This window comes from Triticum dicoccoides, chromosome 2B (assembly GCF_002162155.2).
Source record: "Triticum dicoccoides isolate Atlit2015 ecotype Zavitan chromosome 2B, WEW_v2.0, whole genome shotgun sequence".
In the NCBI taxonomy this organism is placed as follows: Eukaryota; Viridiplantae; Streptophyta; class Magnoliopsida; order Poales; family Poaceae; genus Triticum; species Triticum dicoccoides.
The window spans coordinates 680,969,372-680,984,346 of NC_041383.1; the positions used below are offsets into that span (position 1 = coordinate 680,969,372).

Genomic DNA, 14,975 nt, shown 5'->3' on the forward strand with positions numbered 1-14,975 from the left:
TTCGACAAGATTGAGGGGGAGAATGTTGTGTCAAACTTGTCTTCGAAGGCTGCATGTCGGCAGCATGCATGCACCAGGGTAGTGTTACTTAGCTACGAAGGGAGTAGCAGTAAGTTTGCAAGACCATTTTGTTTTTTCTACTATTGTAGATCAGCATAGCCGTACACAGCTGCAGGTCGGCAAGTCGGTAAGAAGCCGTAGCTTACTAGTTAAGGTAAGTCTGTGACGTATGTGCTTAGCTAAGAGCTAGCAGATATTTTAGCCCATAGTCGGTTTGTAAGCACTATATAAGGGGCTGCACTCCACCCGGTTGTAGCATTCCATTCCAAATCCATTTGAGATTCACAACAGCTAGTGTGTCCGTGAGCTTCTCTCTTCCATGTGCGTGTGTGTGTAAGCAGCACTAGTGAGTGTGTGTGCTTTGCTAGTGTGCTGAGCGCAGGCAGTAGTAGCACTTGGCTCTTCCACCGGTCGTGTATCAGTGTACTCGAGTGCTAGCGAGTAGTTCTGGGCTAACATGGCAAACACCCTGAAGGGCGTTGGCCTGGATGCTGCCGGCGAGGTGCGTCGCTACCCATGTCGGAGATGAGGTGAGGCGGCGCAGGTGTCGGTAGCGGTTTGAGGATGATTCTGCGATCGTGATGTCTCACGGGCGGAATAGGGGAGGCTGCGGGATCATGGGCCGAGCGCTGGACGTTTCTACGCCATTGGAATAATCTTGTTCGTTAGTAATTAGAGATTAAGGGCTATGATTAGAGCACTAAACGTGTTGGGGTGCTAATCATCGAAACCACGTGGGCTCTTAGATTAGCGTGGACTGATGACGGTGATTAATTGGATCAGCTCCTTTTGGCCTTTTTATATTGATATAGATATAGATACATCAGAAATTTATTTTCTATACAAATTTAGATTTCTTAAATGCATGACTACATTTAAAAAAAAAGAAAACTTACATTGTTTGGTTTCTACTTTACACATTCTTAAATGCATGATTACATTCCATACGCACTGTACAATTTTTGTATACATCAAAAATATTTTCTTCTTTACACATTTAACATTTTTCTAATGCATAATTAACATTTTCAACTTTGTGCATAAAGTGTTTTTTAAATATACATATTAAAACAATCAAAACGCAAGCAAATGAAAAAAAATGAATGCAGAAAGTGAAAAAATAGGAAGAAAAAAAGCACCGACAGCAGGTGTCCATGCTGGTTCGGCTCAATCACGCGGTTGCCTGAAACGAGCGTCCCACTATCTCTTGCTTCAAGCGAGACATAGGTGTGCCCTATTTGGCGCACAATGTGCTGCCTAACGCGAAAAGCGCAGCCCCTGCACCCCAGCGAGCGCTTCTGTGCCGGCCTATATGCTGTGCCAGACGTCCTAGTTTTTATTGTTTTTCTTCTGTTTTTCTTTTTGTTTGTTTTTCTTTGAATCATTCAGGATTTCCAAAAAGTTCCAATTTCAAAACAAATTACGAGATTTCAAAAAGTCCGCATATTAAAAAATGTTCATGATTTTGGAAAAAGTATTGTCTATTTTAGAAAATGTTTGGAACATCATACAATATACCCGTATTACAAACATGTTTCTGTATTTACAGAAATGTTTGCAAATCCAAAAAGAATCCATGAAAAAAAGTTCACATATTCAAAAAAATCTTCATGAATTCAGAAAATCTATAAAATTCCATCAAATGCTCATGATTTCAGAATGTGTTCAGGAATTTAGAAAAAAGCTCCCGAGTTTGAAAAACAAACCTGAAATCCTAAAAATTGTTCAAGAGATTGTAAGAAAAATTCTTGAATTTTAAAAAGTGTCCTCATATTAAAAAAATGTTCTTGAATCCAAAAAAATTTCAGAAATGAAATAATGTTCAAAAACTTGGGAAAATATATTCATGATTTCAAATTGTTTGTGAGTTCAAAAGATGTGCGCGGGTTAAAAATTTTAAATTAAGAAAATAAGAAAAAGACAAACAAGAAAAATGAAAAAAAAGAAAGGAAACCAGGCGAAAAAACAATAGAATAGAAAAACTTGTTCAGGAAAGGTTTCTTCCTATAACTGATGGGAAAAAATTTAGTATGCATCGCCCCATCCATGGAAATGGCGCATGGGGAGGGTTTGCCGACCCACGCGCCAAATAGGGATCGCCGGGGAATGCATACCAAGTTAGGACTTAAAATTTATTCCGTGGGCGGCATTTCCCGTTAAGTCATGGCGTGCTAGCATGGGGACGCGGCCCGGCGCAATAGAGGCTCGTTATGGCTTCTGCATAAGATTTGTGCCACCTGCCCAATCAGCCCGTTGTAAATCTGGTGTCTTCGACTTACAACGCACACACGAACATGGCAAGGCAACATTTTTTTGAGAAAATATGCTTGTATTCAAATCGCAAAACAACATACGAAGTCCTTGACCCATACAAGCACACCCCAACACACCGAAATCATAACAAAAAATTTGCTTGTTGAAAAAGGTTGGAGAATAAAATAAAATAGTTCAAAATTAAACTAGTAAATTTATAAAATGGTCACGGTTTTAAAACTTGGACATTTTCTGAATTTTGATGAACATTTTTTTTGTATTTTAATCAAAAGGTTTTGAAGATTTTATGAACATATTTTGAGTTTTGTTGAATTTTCTATTTGATGAAAAATTCAAACTAGATGAATTTGTTTTCAAAATTATGAATATTTTTGTATTTGATAAACAAATCTGAATTTTATGATATTTTTCTCAAATTGATGAACATTTTTTTAATTCAACGAACAAAACTGCTTGCAAATAAAAAAAGTTTGCAAATTCTAATAATGTTCAAAACTTGGAAAATATACTTGTGAATCGAATATTTTACATGAATTGAAAAAATCAGTCACAAATTTAAAAATGTTTAAGAAATCATGAAATGATCATGATTTTAAAAAATGTTCAAGAAATCATAAAATGTCTTCATAGCCAAAAATCCTCGGGTTTTTGAATAAGGGGGCTGCTACGCGTCGGCCAGTGGATCTTTTTAAAAGATCTGCCGCCACACAAGCAGTCGGATGTGACAAAATCAAGGGGCTAAACAAATTCCTCTTCTTTGCAACAAAGCACTTGTAGCGGAAACATTTGTAACAATGATTGTGTTATGGATATTTTTGCAGTATAGGTTGTGTTGCAGATTTTTTTTGCAAAGTAGGTCGTTGTAGAAATTTTTTTCCTCTTAATTTTTTTTGCAACAGAGGTATTGTTGCAGATTTTTTTTTCAACTGAGGTGATGTTGCAGAATTTTCTCTCTTTGTCTTCACCTTTATATGGTGTTACAGAAGAAAGTTTTGCAACATGACTGATGTTGCAGAAATATTTCTTGCAATAGATGGATGTTGCAAAACAAAACACCGTCGTAGTTCGCCGTGAGCTCATTGGACCATGGTTACGGAGGAGCGGCGCCGCCCATCCCCGCCATGGCACTGCCGCCGGCGAGCATCAAGCCTCCGACCAGATCGCTTCATGGGAAGGCGCGCGATTCAACTGGAGCTCGGGGCAGTCAGAGCAGCGTGGGGAGGCGGCGACTCACAGGAGCTTGGGAGAAGCACGAGCGGCGACTTCTCTCAAGATCTAGTTCCTGCAACAGAGCCGTTGCTGCGATGAGAGAGATTGCAACAACGGGCCAGTTGCAAAAACTAGTGGTGGTGACCAAGGGGCACGTGGCATGTAGACAAGGTGACGGATGCGGGTTGTGATCCGCCGGGTGTTCTATAGAGTTTCCCGGATTTTTTTTCTAAATTATGCACTGCTACGCGTCGGCCGACGGGTATTTTTAAAACATCCGCCGCCTCGGGAGCCGTTAGATCAGACGGATTGAGCAATCAAGGGTCACCTTCTACCACCACAACACATGTCGTGTTGCAGAAATTTTTCACAATGGGTTATGTTGCGGGTCAAGTTGCAGATTACTTTTGCAACATGTCTTGTTACAGTTTTTTTGCAACAAAGGTCGTGTTGCAATTTTTTTTGGCAGTGGAGGTCTAGTTGGAATTTAATTTGCTTTGTAACAAAGGTATTGCCACATTTATTTTTGTAACAGAGACCTTGTTGCAGAAATTCACTATAGCGAGCAGCAAGCAGCGACCACATCGGCCGAAAGAAAAGCCAATGCTTCCTCGGGATCACCGGGGATGGATGCAACTCCTCGCAGTGGACGTGGATGCCGATGCTTCCCCAGGACAACGGATGCATCTTGAGTTCGGGCACACCGCGACAACCGACATTCATGGTGAAGGCGGACGACAGCGGTTGCGCCCACACCGGCGGCCTCATCGACGTGTTGCCAGTGGCGGCAGTCAAAGCAGCGCGAGGAGGCGTCACCTTAACGGGGAGCTTGGGAGGAGCACGGTTGACCACTGCTCTCGTGGGGATCCAGATTCAGATCCCGCACACACACCAGTTGATACAGCCACGCCTGGTCCTACTACCATGCATGCGGTTGGATTAATGGTGCAAAAGTGTGTTGTGTTCAACCATGACTTAAGCCAAGCTTCGTTTGAGACCCACAAGGAGGAAAGGTTTAAATTGCTTTTGTATTTCTTGTTGAGATCAACAAGCCCGCAACATGAGGAGTTCCATGCGTACGTGCTACGAGAAGATAAGAAGATGAGCTGGTTTGAAAGGAACAAAATCGATATATATTTCTTGTTTTATTTCTTACCATGCAAGGAGTACAACACGATGGTTATGAGAACCTATACGTGTGATCTGCTTTCCTTGAAGGAATCCGGTTGGGGCCCACCTGGCAAACTAGATGTAAATGCACCAACTTTATTAGAGTCAAGTCAAATTAGTTTCGTGTTCGGTATAGTACATTCTTTTTTTTAAGCATCAGTACAGACACAAGCGTTCATATACACGCGCATACACTCATCCCTATAAACGCACATACGCACATCCTATCCCTATGAGCATCTTCGAGAGACTGAGCCAACATATCGTCTTGAGATTTACGAACTCACCGTAGGCACCTCGTTATCGACAGGAACATCTCCTCCCATTGAAAACGCATCACCGGAAATCCTGAAATAAATTCAGGAATAATGCGAGCACCAGGATTTAAACCCTGATGGGTTGGGGATACCACTGTCCACTGGTGTTTCGTTTAGTACATTCGTTTGTACAGGTTGCATGCCAAAATAATAAGGCATGTAACTTAGTAAGGATAGAAAGAGTCCAAGGGATTTTTCTAGATTGCTTTTGCTTGTTAGGTTCGGTTGTTTATTTTTTCAAGATAGAGGTATTCGCTATGTACTATAAATAGCAAGGTTAGTGCATCATTGTACGGAGGTTATTTTTTAGATGAATTAGACAGCGTGTGTGTTCCGGCCGACCGTCATTATTGAGTTTAGAGAATTCTTGTCCAAAATTTCTACTGGCGTGTGAATTCCTCCGACACGACGCGTAGGAGATTAACAACTGAGCCTATACGGTTCGTCCATGTTATTCCTTTAGATCAAGGGGTTGGCGTGTTGTTTTTGCGGAGTTTGTGAATATTCTCATAAACCCGCACACATTGTTATCCTCGGGTGATCCTAATCATTTCCCTTTGAATAAATGTTGTAAATTTTTAAAATGCTCATGATTTTGAAAAAGCTCGTGTATTCAAGAAAAGTTCATGTATTTAAATTTTTCTGCTCAAATTGAAATAATGTTAATGTTTTTTAATTAATAAAACCTTAAATGTTTGTGGATTTATTTATTTTTCCTAAATGCCACAAAAATTTCATCAGTTCATAAAATGTTCATGAATTTGGAATTTTTGTATCAATAAAAAAATCGTGAATTTTTTAAAAAATCTGAAATTTCAAAAAGTCTTCACCAAGTCAAAAAAGTTTGCGGTTGTTTTAAAAAGTTCATGAATTTAGGAAATGTTCGCGAATTTTTTTAAAAAATGTTCACAATTTTAAAATTGGTCATGATTTCACGAAAATGATCATGAATTTATAAAATATTCACAAATTTGAAAAATGTGCCCAGGAATGAAAAAGGAAAAGAAGGAAAGAACCAAAAAGAAGCTGAAAACGAAAATAAAAAGGAAAAGAAATAGAAAAGAAAAAATGCAAAAGAAAGAAAAATGAAAAACTGGAAGAAACAACAAAGGAAAAATGAGAAAACCGGTATGGTGCAGAACCCGTAATGGGCCGGCCAACAGTACCAGGCGAGGAGGCAGAACGGGACTGGGCCGTGCTGACCTGATCAGGCCTAGTTTCCAGCATTTAGTTGGATAGGGAGAATACTCGGTGCAAAACTGCTGCCGATAGCTCACCCTGAAAGAAAAGGCAGCGGCGGCTGCGATTCTGGATAGGAGCGGCGGCGCGGTTGAGCAAAGGCGTCGGCGTTCGTGGTGCAGCCCCCCTCCCCCTCCCTCTGCGACGGAGCGGTTGAATAATGCTTATTCCTCTGTGCTGGGCTCTGACCCCCTATTCCTCTCTGGAGCTAGCACGAGCGAGTCTCCTGGAAGCACCGAGCCGACAGTAAAAAGCAGCGGCGTCATGGGCGATTTTACCTTGGTCACGGCGAGGGGATTTTATAGGTGCTCGGGCACCTCGGCGTCCGCGAGGTCGTGGCCGCGTGGCGCGTACGCCAGCCATGGGGGCTATCCCCGATTCGGCATGGCTCCAGCTCGCTCTTCGCTCCAAAGAAGCCCGGCGTCACCGGAGGTGAGGAAGCCTTCAGTTTCTTTACGGGTGATTTTCCCATCCAAAATCTCATTCTTTAGAGTTTAGATGAGGATCTTCACCAGTTTCATTGTTATTATTAACTGAAAGTGGAAGTGCGCATTTCTACGCCATTTTATCCCTAGCATTTCAGACTGAAGTTATGCCTCCATGGATAAGTTTAAGCCTCTTTTCACCTGTCTATGCGAAAAATTCAGGACAAAATTGCTGAGGCTGTAAATAGGGGAAACAAATAGAAAAAATATATTAGAATTGTATGTTCTAGGAAGCAGAACATGTAATGAAACTACACCTGGGGCCAACAGACTTTAATTATGGCTCGATGAAATACTTCTTAATTATTGAAAAAATCTTATACACTTAGAGAATAGGCTTTCACCCCGCTTTGTCTGTGTTGTTAGTCACAAAGCTGATCAAAGATAGCTAGACTACACAAGACTAACAACACAGACAAAGCACCAGGGGTGCACTGTTGGAGCGCCAGCTTGTCGTCGAGCAAAAGCATGGGAATGGCAGAACCACCCCAAGAAGAGCCCACAACGCCTGGTGACAAACGACCTCATGACTCCATGATGAACCAGCGGAATTTGCTGCCAAGTCCCACCTCATTGTCGTCGGAGAGGGCCACTACCCTCTCACTTCGGACCGGGGAGCACCAGCCCTGTCGGTGACCAGAAGGGGACCTGAGACCTCGACACTACGATCTGTATATGACAGGAGGCAAATTAGAGCGGTCACCGTCGGGACCGAAGAAGCCTCAAGAGACGATTCCAACTAGACCAAGAACACCGTCATGGCTAGAGGAGACCCGCACTGACCAACGACAGGAGCTTTACGATGCAAATGCGCCGCCATTGACGAGTCTGCTGACACGGACAAGGGTTTTCACCCATAGTGTTGACATGAGGAGGTAGGAGAACCATGACCCCCTTCCCTAAGGGCTTGTTCAGTTAGGCAAGGTTTGGAGGTTTGAAAGGGATTGAATGGTGTCGGTACTAAAATCGGCAGATCTCGGGTAGGGGGCCCCAAGTTGTGGATCTCGGATCGATGGATAACAGGAGACAAAAGGACCATTGTTTACCCAGGTTCGGGCCCTCTCGAAGAGGTATAACCCTACTTCCTAATTTGATTATATTGATGATGATGTATTAAATACAGGCTTGATCTACCTTGAGATCGTATGTGTTCTAACCCTAAGGTGAGTAATGATCAATCTAGCCTCTACGGACTAAACCCCTTAGTTTATATAGGCACTGGGGGTATCTAGGGTTACACATGGTCGGTTTGTTAGCTAGGGATACATACGTAGATGGCCGTCACAATCCTTGAAGTGCATGCCAAGTCTCTGGCAGAATCTAGCTTCACCACGCCATGGCTTGAGGCTTCTGGGGTCCTTCCTTATGAGATCGGTGGGCCATAAGCTCGGCCAAAGGTTGGTACCCCTGTACCCCTTAGTCCAGGACATCGTCAAAGGGGATTAAATCCCTTGCAAGTCAATATCCCCTCAAACCTTCCCAATCTCCTTCAAACCTCCCCAATCCCCTTCAAACCCTTTGGTGAGGGGATTAACCGAACAAGGTCCGAAGGGGGAAGGGACACTTGCTGACGGTGTCCTGGACTAGGGGTACCAACCTAGTTGGCTCACAGTCCATGGGCTGAGCTTATGGCCCACCATTCTCTTAAGGAAGGACTCCGGAAGCCTCATACCTCGGCGTAATCAAGATGGACTTCACCAAAGACTTGACGTGCACTCCAAGACTTGCATTGGCTTGGCGGTGTGCATATCCCTAGATTGGTAACCGACCATGTGTAATCCTGGGTACCCCCAGTATCTATATAAACTGGGATGTTTAGTTCGTGGAGGGGACGGTCACAATTGGAACCATCTAGCTCTAGGGTTAGAACGCAACTTATGATCTCGAGGTAGATCAAGCTTGTACTCGATACACAATCATCAATACAATCAAAGCAAGACGTAGGGTATTACCTCTTCGAGAGGGCCCGGACCTGGGTAAATACTGTCTCCTTTGTCCCCTGTTACCCATAAATCTGAGATACACAGTTCGGGACCCCCTACCCTGAGGTCTGCCGGTTTTACTACCGACACCTGCAATGTCGCTGGCGCCGACGTAGAAGCACTGAGCTTTCGCTCGGTACCTCCTCCCTCATACATTGTTGTGGAAACCTGACCATCGAGACCACTCCAAGGAGGCCCACCGCCGCCATGACGAATTTGGGCCTTCAGATTTGGATTAGGGTCCGGCTTCCACCACCAGCAGCAACCTCACCACGGGGCTAGCCGAAGAGCCGCTTGTGCGTCCCACCTTCCAAGACTTCCGCCCCAGCATCCAAGACCCTACACCACCTTCTGTTGTCAAGTCCTTCATCCAACGAAGGACACCTGCCTCATAGCCAAGACTAGATTTTGGGCGAGAGAGCCGGCCATGTCGGTAACCTGCCAAATTGGACAAGCGCTGACTGCCGTAGGAGGGACGAGAAGGCTCCTTCCGCATCCCAGGGCACCCTTGCCTCATTGCCAAGGCTGAATTTTTGTGGGCCAGCGGCCACGCCAGTGACCCCCGACGAATCCCGCTAGATATGAGGAGCGTTGACCGTTGGAGGAGGGATGTGAAGGCGCCTCCTTCCATGTCCCAGGGCACCTCTGCCACCCGCTATGGCCGGAACTGAGGGAAACCAGCCTTAAATCAAAGGCATTACACTAGCTTTAAATTAATAAAGCCCCAAACAGCAGATACTAAGTGCTGATAGCTTTCAGGCAACCAACAAAGCAAGCAAACAGAAACAAAAAGGGAAAGAAATAAAAGCAGCTTGAACTTCGAGGCCATGGCCTTCCCTGCGATTAGACCAGACCAGAGAAGAAGCTATAGGTCTTGAAGCAAGGCATGCCATTGGAGAAAGAACATGCCTTCGTCAGCTCCTGGTTGGCCAGACACCGTCACAATGCCTTCGTCTCTGTTGACTCTACCCCCGAAGAAGGCCCCGTGCCCTCTCGCCCCAGATCGAAGGGTGCCACACCATTGGAAGGAAGAGCATCCCACCCGAGAGCACACATAAGCACTTATGGATGGCAAGCCAAGGGAGAGAACATTGAGGATGACCACCTCACACAAATATTTTGTGGTTAAATTCACTTTTTAAGGGAAGTAACTAATATCGATTCAACTTGCCATTACCCCTTGCTGAAGCCTAGTGTATTTATGTCCATTTTAAGGGCATTCTTCCTAGGAATTCCAAGGAAATTTGTAGGATTAGAATCCTTATTAAATTTTCTTTCAAGGCTTGTTTGATTTGTAGGTTTAAAATCCTTACGAATATTTCTTATGGTTAACTTCGAACTCATTTCCAAAGGAATTTTTTATCGAGTTCAACCTTTTGGAAACTTTTCTATGTCTATTACAACTTTGGCACACACATTATCCCTCTGAAATTTTGTGTTTTTCCGGTGCTACAACTAAACAACTTGTAATTCTTATTCATGTGGTTTAAATTCCTGTAGGAAAGGACATATCATGACATCCAACTCCTGCAATTTTCCTATTCTTGCGAACCAAAGAAGCCCTAAAGGAAGCCATACAGTTAAATTTAGTTTGGCCAAAGTACAAAGGGGTTTCCCGTAAGCAAAACAATCTTCTTGTCTGCCACTTCCTTCCATTTTGTATATTATATTTTTTGTAAAGCTTGCGATGAATAATATCTAATTTACTCATGCTTTCGATTGCAGAATTTCACATTAGTCTAATTCTTTTGAATATAAGCTTATTGTTTGAGGTATGTATATGTCTATGTTGTAGGGATGCCTGCAAAAATTTGGGCGAGGTACTGACGTGGAAATATTTGGTTTAAAGATTGCCAACCACCGAATGCAGAAGGCATTCAATTTTCAGTGCTTTGCTTCCGGCGGGGGTGGATTTGGGACTGATTTTACAAATAAGAAAAGAGTAGGTTCCTTCAGTCTTTAATTTTTCCCTTCCCTACTTCTGCTTATCTGCAGTGTGTTCCATCTTTCACTAATATAATTATTAAAAATATGGACTGCATATACTTTCTTGCCCCATATATTAGAGGTTCTTGATTTTATGAAATTCTCTTTACTGGGGTCCTACATCATATGCATGCTATGTTAAGAAGTTTGATTCCTTAATGGTCTACTTTGCCTTTGCATTATCATCAGATTAAAAGCAGGAAGAGGGCAAAGGATGTTGTACAGGACCCAAGGTATTCAAACTTGCTGCAACTGATTTCTTTCGTCACATTATGAACTAATCTGTCCTTGTTGCCACTTATGGTTGTGGTTGTCATCACATTTTTTCCATACCATGTACCTCTTGTATTATGTAACATCTAAGTACACCTCGAAATTCCAATGGAAAGAAGTGCATAATCGAATAGTCATGTAACATTTGATATATGAGTATTTTCACCAAAATCTATGTGCGTAAGTTTTAAATCGGCACCACAATTGTACTATATAGTATACTCTGGATACAATGGTGCACGGTACTACTAATGTTTCATGTTAGACATGGCTAAACAGCACACCCCTTTCCAAATTGATGCATTGGAGATTCCAGTCTCCTTCACTGGTATTAGTTGCCGAAAACATACTTACTAATGCTACTGTATGACCCAACTCATTAATAGTCAGAGAGGCAACAAACAGAAGCATTGCAATAAAAAACGTAGCAATGCATTATGATTATTTTATTTGTAAGGTTTTCTGAAACTGACCAGGTTATTCTAAGTCTGAAAGATATGGAGAAACACAATTTTCATGTAATACCCCTGCCCATTAGTGTGGAGGCCCTTGTACTCAGGTGTATCTGTGGTGGTTAGTCCCACATAGAGAGTTTGGACAGGTTTGGTACTTTGGTCCCATCGTATATACCCTTGTGTTTTCCAAAAATAACACCTTTGGGTTAATTCTTTTACACACATTGAGGAAGAAAGTGTAAGCGGGGTGCAATCCGTATGTGCACTCCCATCCCACTTGTGGGCGGGTATTAAACAAATTTTAACTTTTAACTAGGGTGTTACAGGTGGTCCTGTTCATCTCCTGCGTATGCTTGTGCTGTCAAGCTCATCAGCCCTTAGAGGGTGAGGGGAAGTTGAGTTTAATACCTTGATTCATTAGTGTGGATGCCCTATTGACCTTCATATTGTTTTCAAGTATGTTGTCCAAATATTTCTGAAGACATTAGAAGTCAAAATTTTGAAAGTTTGATTTTACCTGTGTCCAAAATGGGAGCTTTTAGGAAAATTAGAGGTATTTAACTCTTAGGAATATATCCTCATTTGAAACATTATTTGATAATCTTTGAAGCTCAACTGTTTTGTCAGCCATTATACAGAATTTAATATGCAGATTAAAGTGTTAAAATATATCTTAATTGTGAAACTGTTTGGCCACATACCACATTATTGCTTACATGGGGTTGGCCTCTTGCCAACAACTTCGCTCTGTTTATCATGTTTGTTCTACCTACGGGCTATAGCTCATTTGTTATGCTTACGTGTTAGATCTGGTTCTCAGTACAATTTAATTTGTAGATTCCAGAACAACCTATACAATAAATTGTATGTAAAAATATCCTGGTAATTCAAGGCCATGATGTATGAACTACGAAGTTGTGATGCATGCAGCTAACTCCAGAAGTTTGGGTTCCTTCTCTTTATTTTGGGCTTCAGGTGTGCCTTGTTATCTTCTATGTTGGCAGAATCTGCAGCTCAAACTAAAGACTTCAATTTTTTTTATTCATTCCGTTCTATACTTCATAGTGATATTTAGTTTAATTTAGTTATGCTTTTTTTGGTTATTCATATTATTATTGAGAGATTGCTGAACGTTTCATCAACAACTTCCTTTTGATGCAGCAAGGTAGCATCTGCAGACTCAAAGAACCAGGGACAGTGTGAGTGCACTTCAATTTTTAGTTTAATTTGTCATTATTGTGTGGCAAGTATGTTACCAAGATTGCTAAGTATGCTTATCTAGCAACTTCAGATTTGTGTTTTTTTTCCTCACATGCTCTCACTCCCTTACGTTTTCATTTACTTGTGGCCCATCCTTTGTTTCCTGGAGTTAGTATCAAATAATCAACATACAATTCCACAAAAAAAGCAAGCATTGTCTCAAAAAAAAAAACCCGAAAAAAGCAAGCACCTCCCAGTGCAACATAATTATTGATGCCAAGAAAGGGAAGTGAGAATTAGCATCGGATGGCCTTAATGATGTGGTTGGCCTTATGGAATATTTGTATCTTTCTATGTTTTCTTGTACTGGATTTTTCCCGAACGCGCAGGAGAGACACACATCATTATAGTAAGAAGAAAGGGAGTCTAAGAAGAACATACACACCTGTTAGGGTAGGGTTTAATACATGGCCTTCACTGAGGAAAACAAACAGAAAAATGACCAGCAACCTATACAAACAAAGGCTATGGCCAGATGCTACTGCTACTGAGGCCTTTAGCCCCTGCCATACTCCACAACTTGGTCTCATCCCTTATATCTTGCATAATGACATTGAAATTAGGAGAGGCCCCCTCAAAGACACATCCATTCCTATGCTTCCATAATCACCAAGCGACCAAAATTACTAATGAGTCGAAGCCTTTGCTGTATTGCTTGACAACTTGCCGCAAAGCTTGAGGCCGCCACCTGGTAAAAACAAAACAACATCCGGCCTTGGTTTTTTTTGCCACAATCCAACTGAGGACAACACCAGAGAGCCACACACTCCTTGAGAATTTAATGTGGTAAGCAAGTCTTGCACATTCTCGTCCTCCTGATCACAAAGTGGGCATCATTCTTGGTGATCAAGGCCCTGACGGGCCAAACGGTCGGTCAGTACTTCAACATCGTTTCAGCAAGGCCAGCCCAAATTTTTTTTGGCAGCAAGGCAGGACCCAAGCCCTTCACATATCCTTCCTTGGCTCAAATTCCACAGCCCCCACAAAGAAACAGCGATAATCTTTTGGCTGGAATTTGCATAAGTTCTTGCAGGAGTTTGCTGAGATCTTCTTTTTTGTAAAGGGAGTTCTTTCTTGTGCTACCACTGTTTCTTTATTCTTTATATTGGTGAAATGGCATCGCCAGCTTTAAACCACCAACTCTATACCTCCCCCACTATCAATATAATTTGCATAACTTACCTTTTGCATTTAGCCTTTGATGTTTGTTAGATATGATTTTATTGCCACTTCACCCACCACTGACACTTCTCAATACTTGGACATTTGTGTTTTCAGGGGCACCAGAGTTAGGAATTGGAAGAGAAAACAAATCTGGTAAAACGGGCATGGATAAGAAATTTCTGGAAAAAGTTGAAGCTGTTCGAAGGTACTCAATAGTTACCTCATGCTATACTGAGTGAAAAAGCAAATTCATTTTTCAACTGCTACTGCTTGAAAGTTTGTGAGCAAGTTATTCGATGCACGAGATACTAAGATTCAATATGATATGGAAGTAAGAGGTTCATAGTTAAACTTCTGTTTGGCCAATGTGATGAAAAATATAAAAAAATGTAGAAGAATGTGCTGCGTTTTCCACTTTTCCAACCCACACCTGATTTGGCTAGTGTCTTTTTAGCATGCCGCGTTCTTGCACGACTGCCAGGATGTAGACTATAGTTTTACTGCCGCCCCATATCTGCCTACCAGCCCAAATGACCACTATCTTTTTGTATCGCTGGAAATTTTGGTTGAAACTGTTGTCCGTTGTGGCCTTACATCATGCCATTCTGCTGGAAATCTGACAGAGTGGACCCACCTGTCATTGTTAGAGCCCTTATGGCTGGGCTTGAGCTTGACCCACTGCCTTTCTGCTGGGGGAGAGGTGAGGGCGCTGTTGTTGATTTCCGCCGCCGCCCTCGCGTCCATCTGGCGGCAGCTCGCAGGAGTGGGTGAGACAGAGGATTGAGAGTGAGAGGGCAGAGTGTGGGCGATTTGAAGAGGTTCTGGCAAGCTGGCTAAAATGCCGGCTTTAGCTCAAGCCGAGCCAGGACTCTGACAATGACATGGAGACCCATTCAATGAGATTTCAGTTAAAGGACTAGGCAGTGTATTTTTTTTTGCTAAAGGTTAGCCTCGGGGTGTTAAGTGTTCAAATCCCTCAGAGCTATAGTTTTTTGGTATTACCCTCCCTCGAAGGTGTGTTTTGCTTCCTTCTTTCTTACAGAATGGAGGGGCTTTTCTTCCTCTCTTAGATCCTGCTTGATGTGTGTGCCTTCTTTGGCT

The 14,975-nt window shown here is 42.5% G+C and overlaps 1 protein-coding gene and 1 long non-coding RNA gene across 6 annotated transcripts in view; both read left to right on the forward strand.

Annotated features, from left to right (window-relative positions):
* The first annotated feature begins 335 nt into the window (after positions 1 to 335).
* On the forward strand, positions 336 to 4,835 carry LOC119365570. Its single transcript, XR_005175607.1, has 2 exons — positions 336 to 590; positions 4,093 to 4,835. It is a non-coding gene; the product is annotated as an uncharacterized LOC119365570 (long non-coding RNA).
* Positions 4,836 to 6,292: 1,457 nt separating this feature from the next.
* The window catches only part of LOC119365571, a 22,178-nt gene continuing 13,495 nt past the window's right edge, over positions 6,293 to 14,975 (forward strand). For 2 of the 5 annotated variants that reach the window (XM_037631212.1, XM_037631214.1), the window contains exons 1-6: positions 6,293 to 6,385; positions 6,478 to 6,728; positions 10,532 to 10,678; positions 10,912 to 10,955; positions 12,612 to 12,649; positions 13,989 to 14,079. In XM_037631212.1, coding sequence (XP_037487109.1) covers positions 6,534 to 6,728; positions 10,532 to 10,678; positions 10,912 to 10,955; positions 12,612 to 12,649; positions 13,989 to 14,079 — 515 coding nt within the window. In that variant the 5' untranslated portion in view covers positions 6,293 to 6,385; positions 6,478 to 6,533. Of the gene's footprint in view, positions 6,386 to 6,477; positions 6,729 to 10,236; positions 10,354 to 10,531; positions 10,679 to 10,911; positions 10,956 to 12,611; positions 12,650 to 13,988; positions 14,080 to 14,975 lie in introns of those variants that run through there. The other 3 variants (XM_037631215.1, XM_037631213.1, XM_037631216.1) reach the window with 3 other exon arrangements.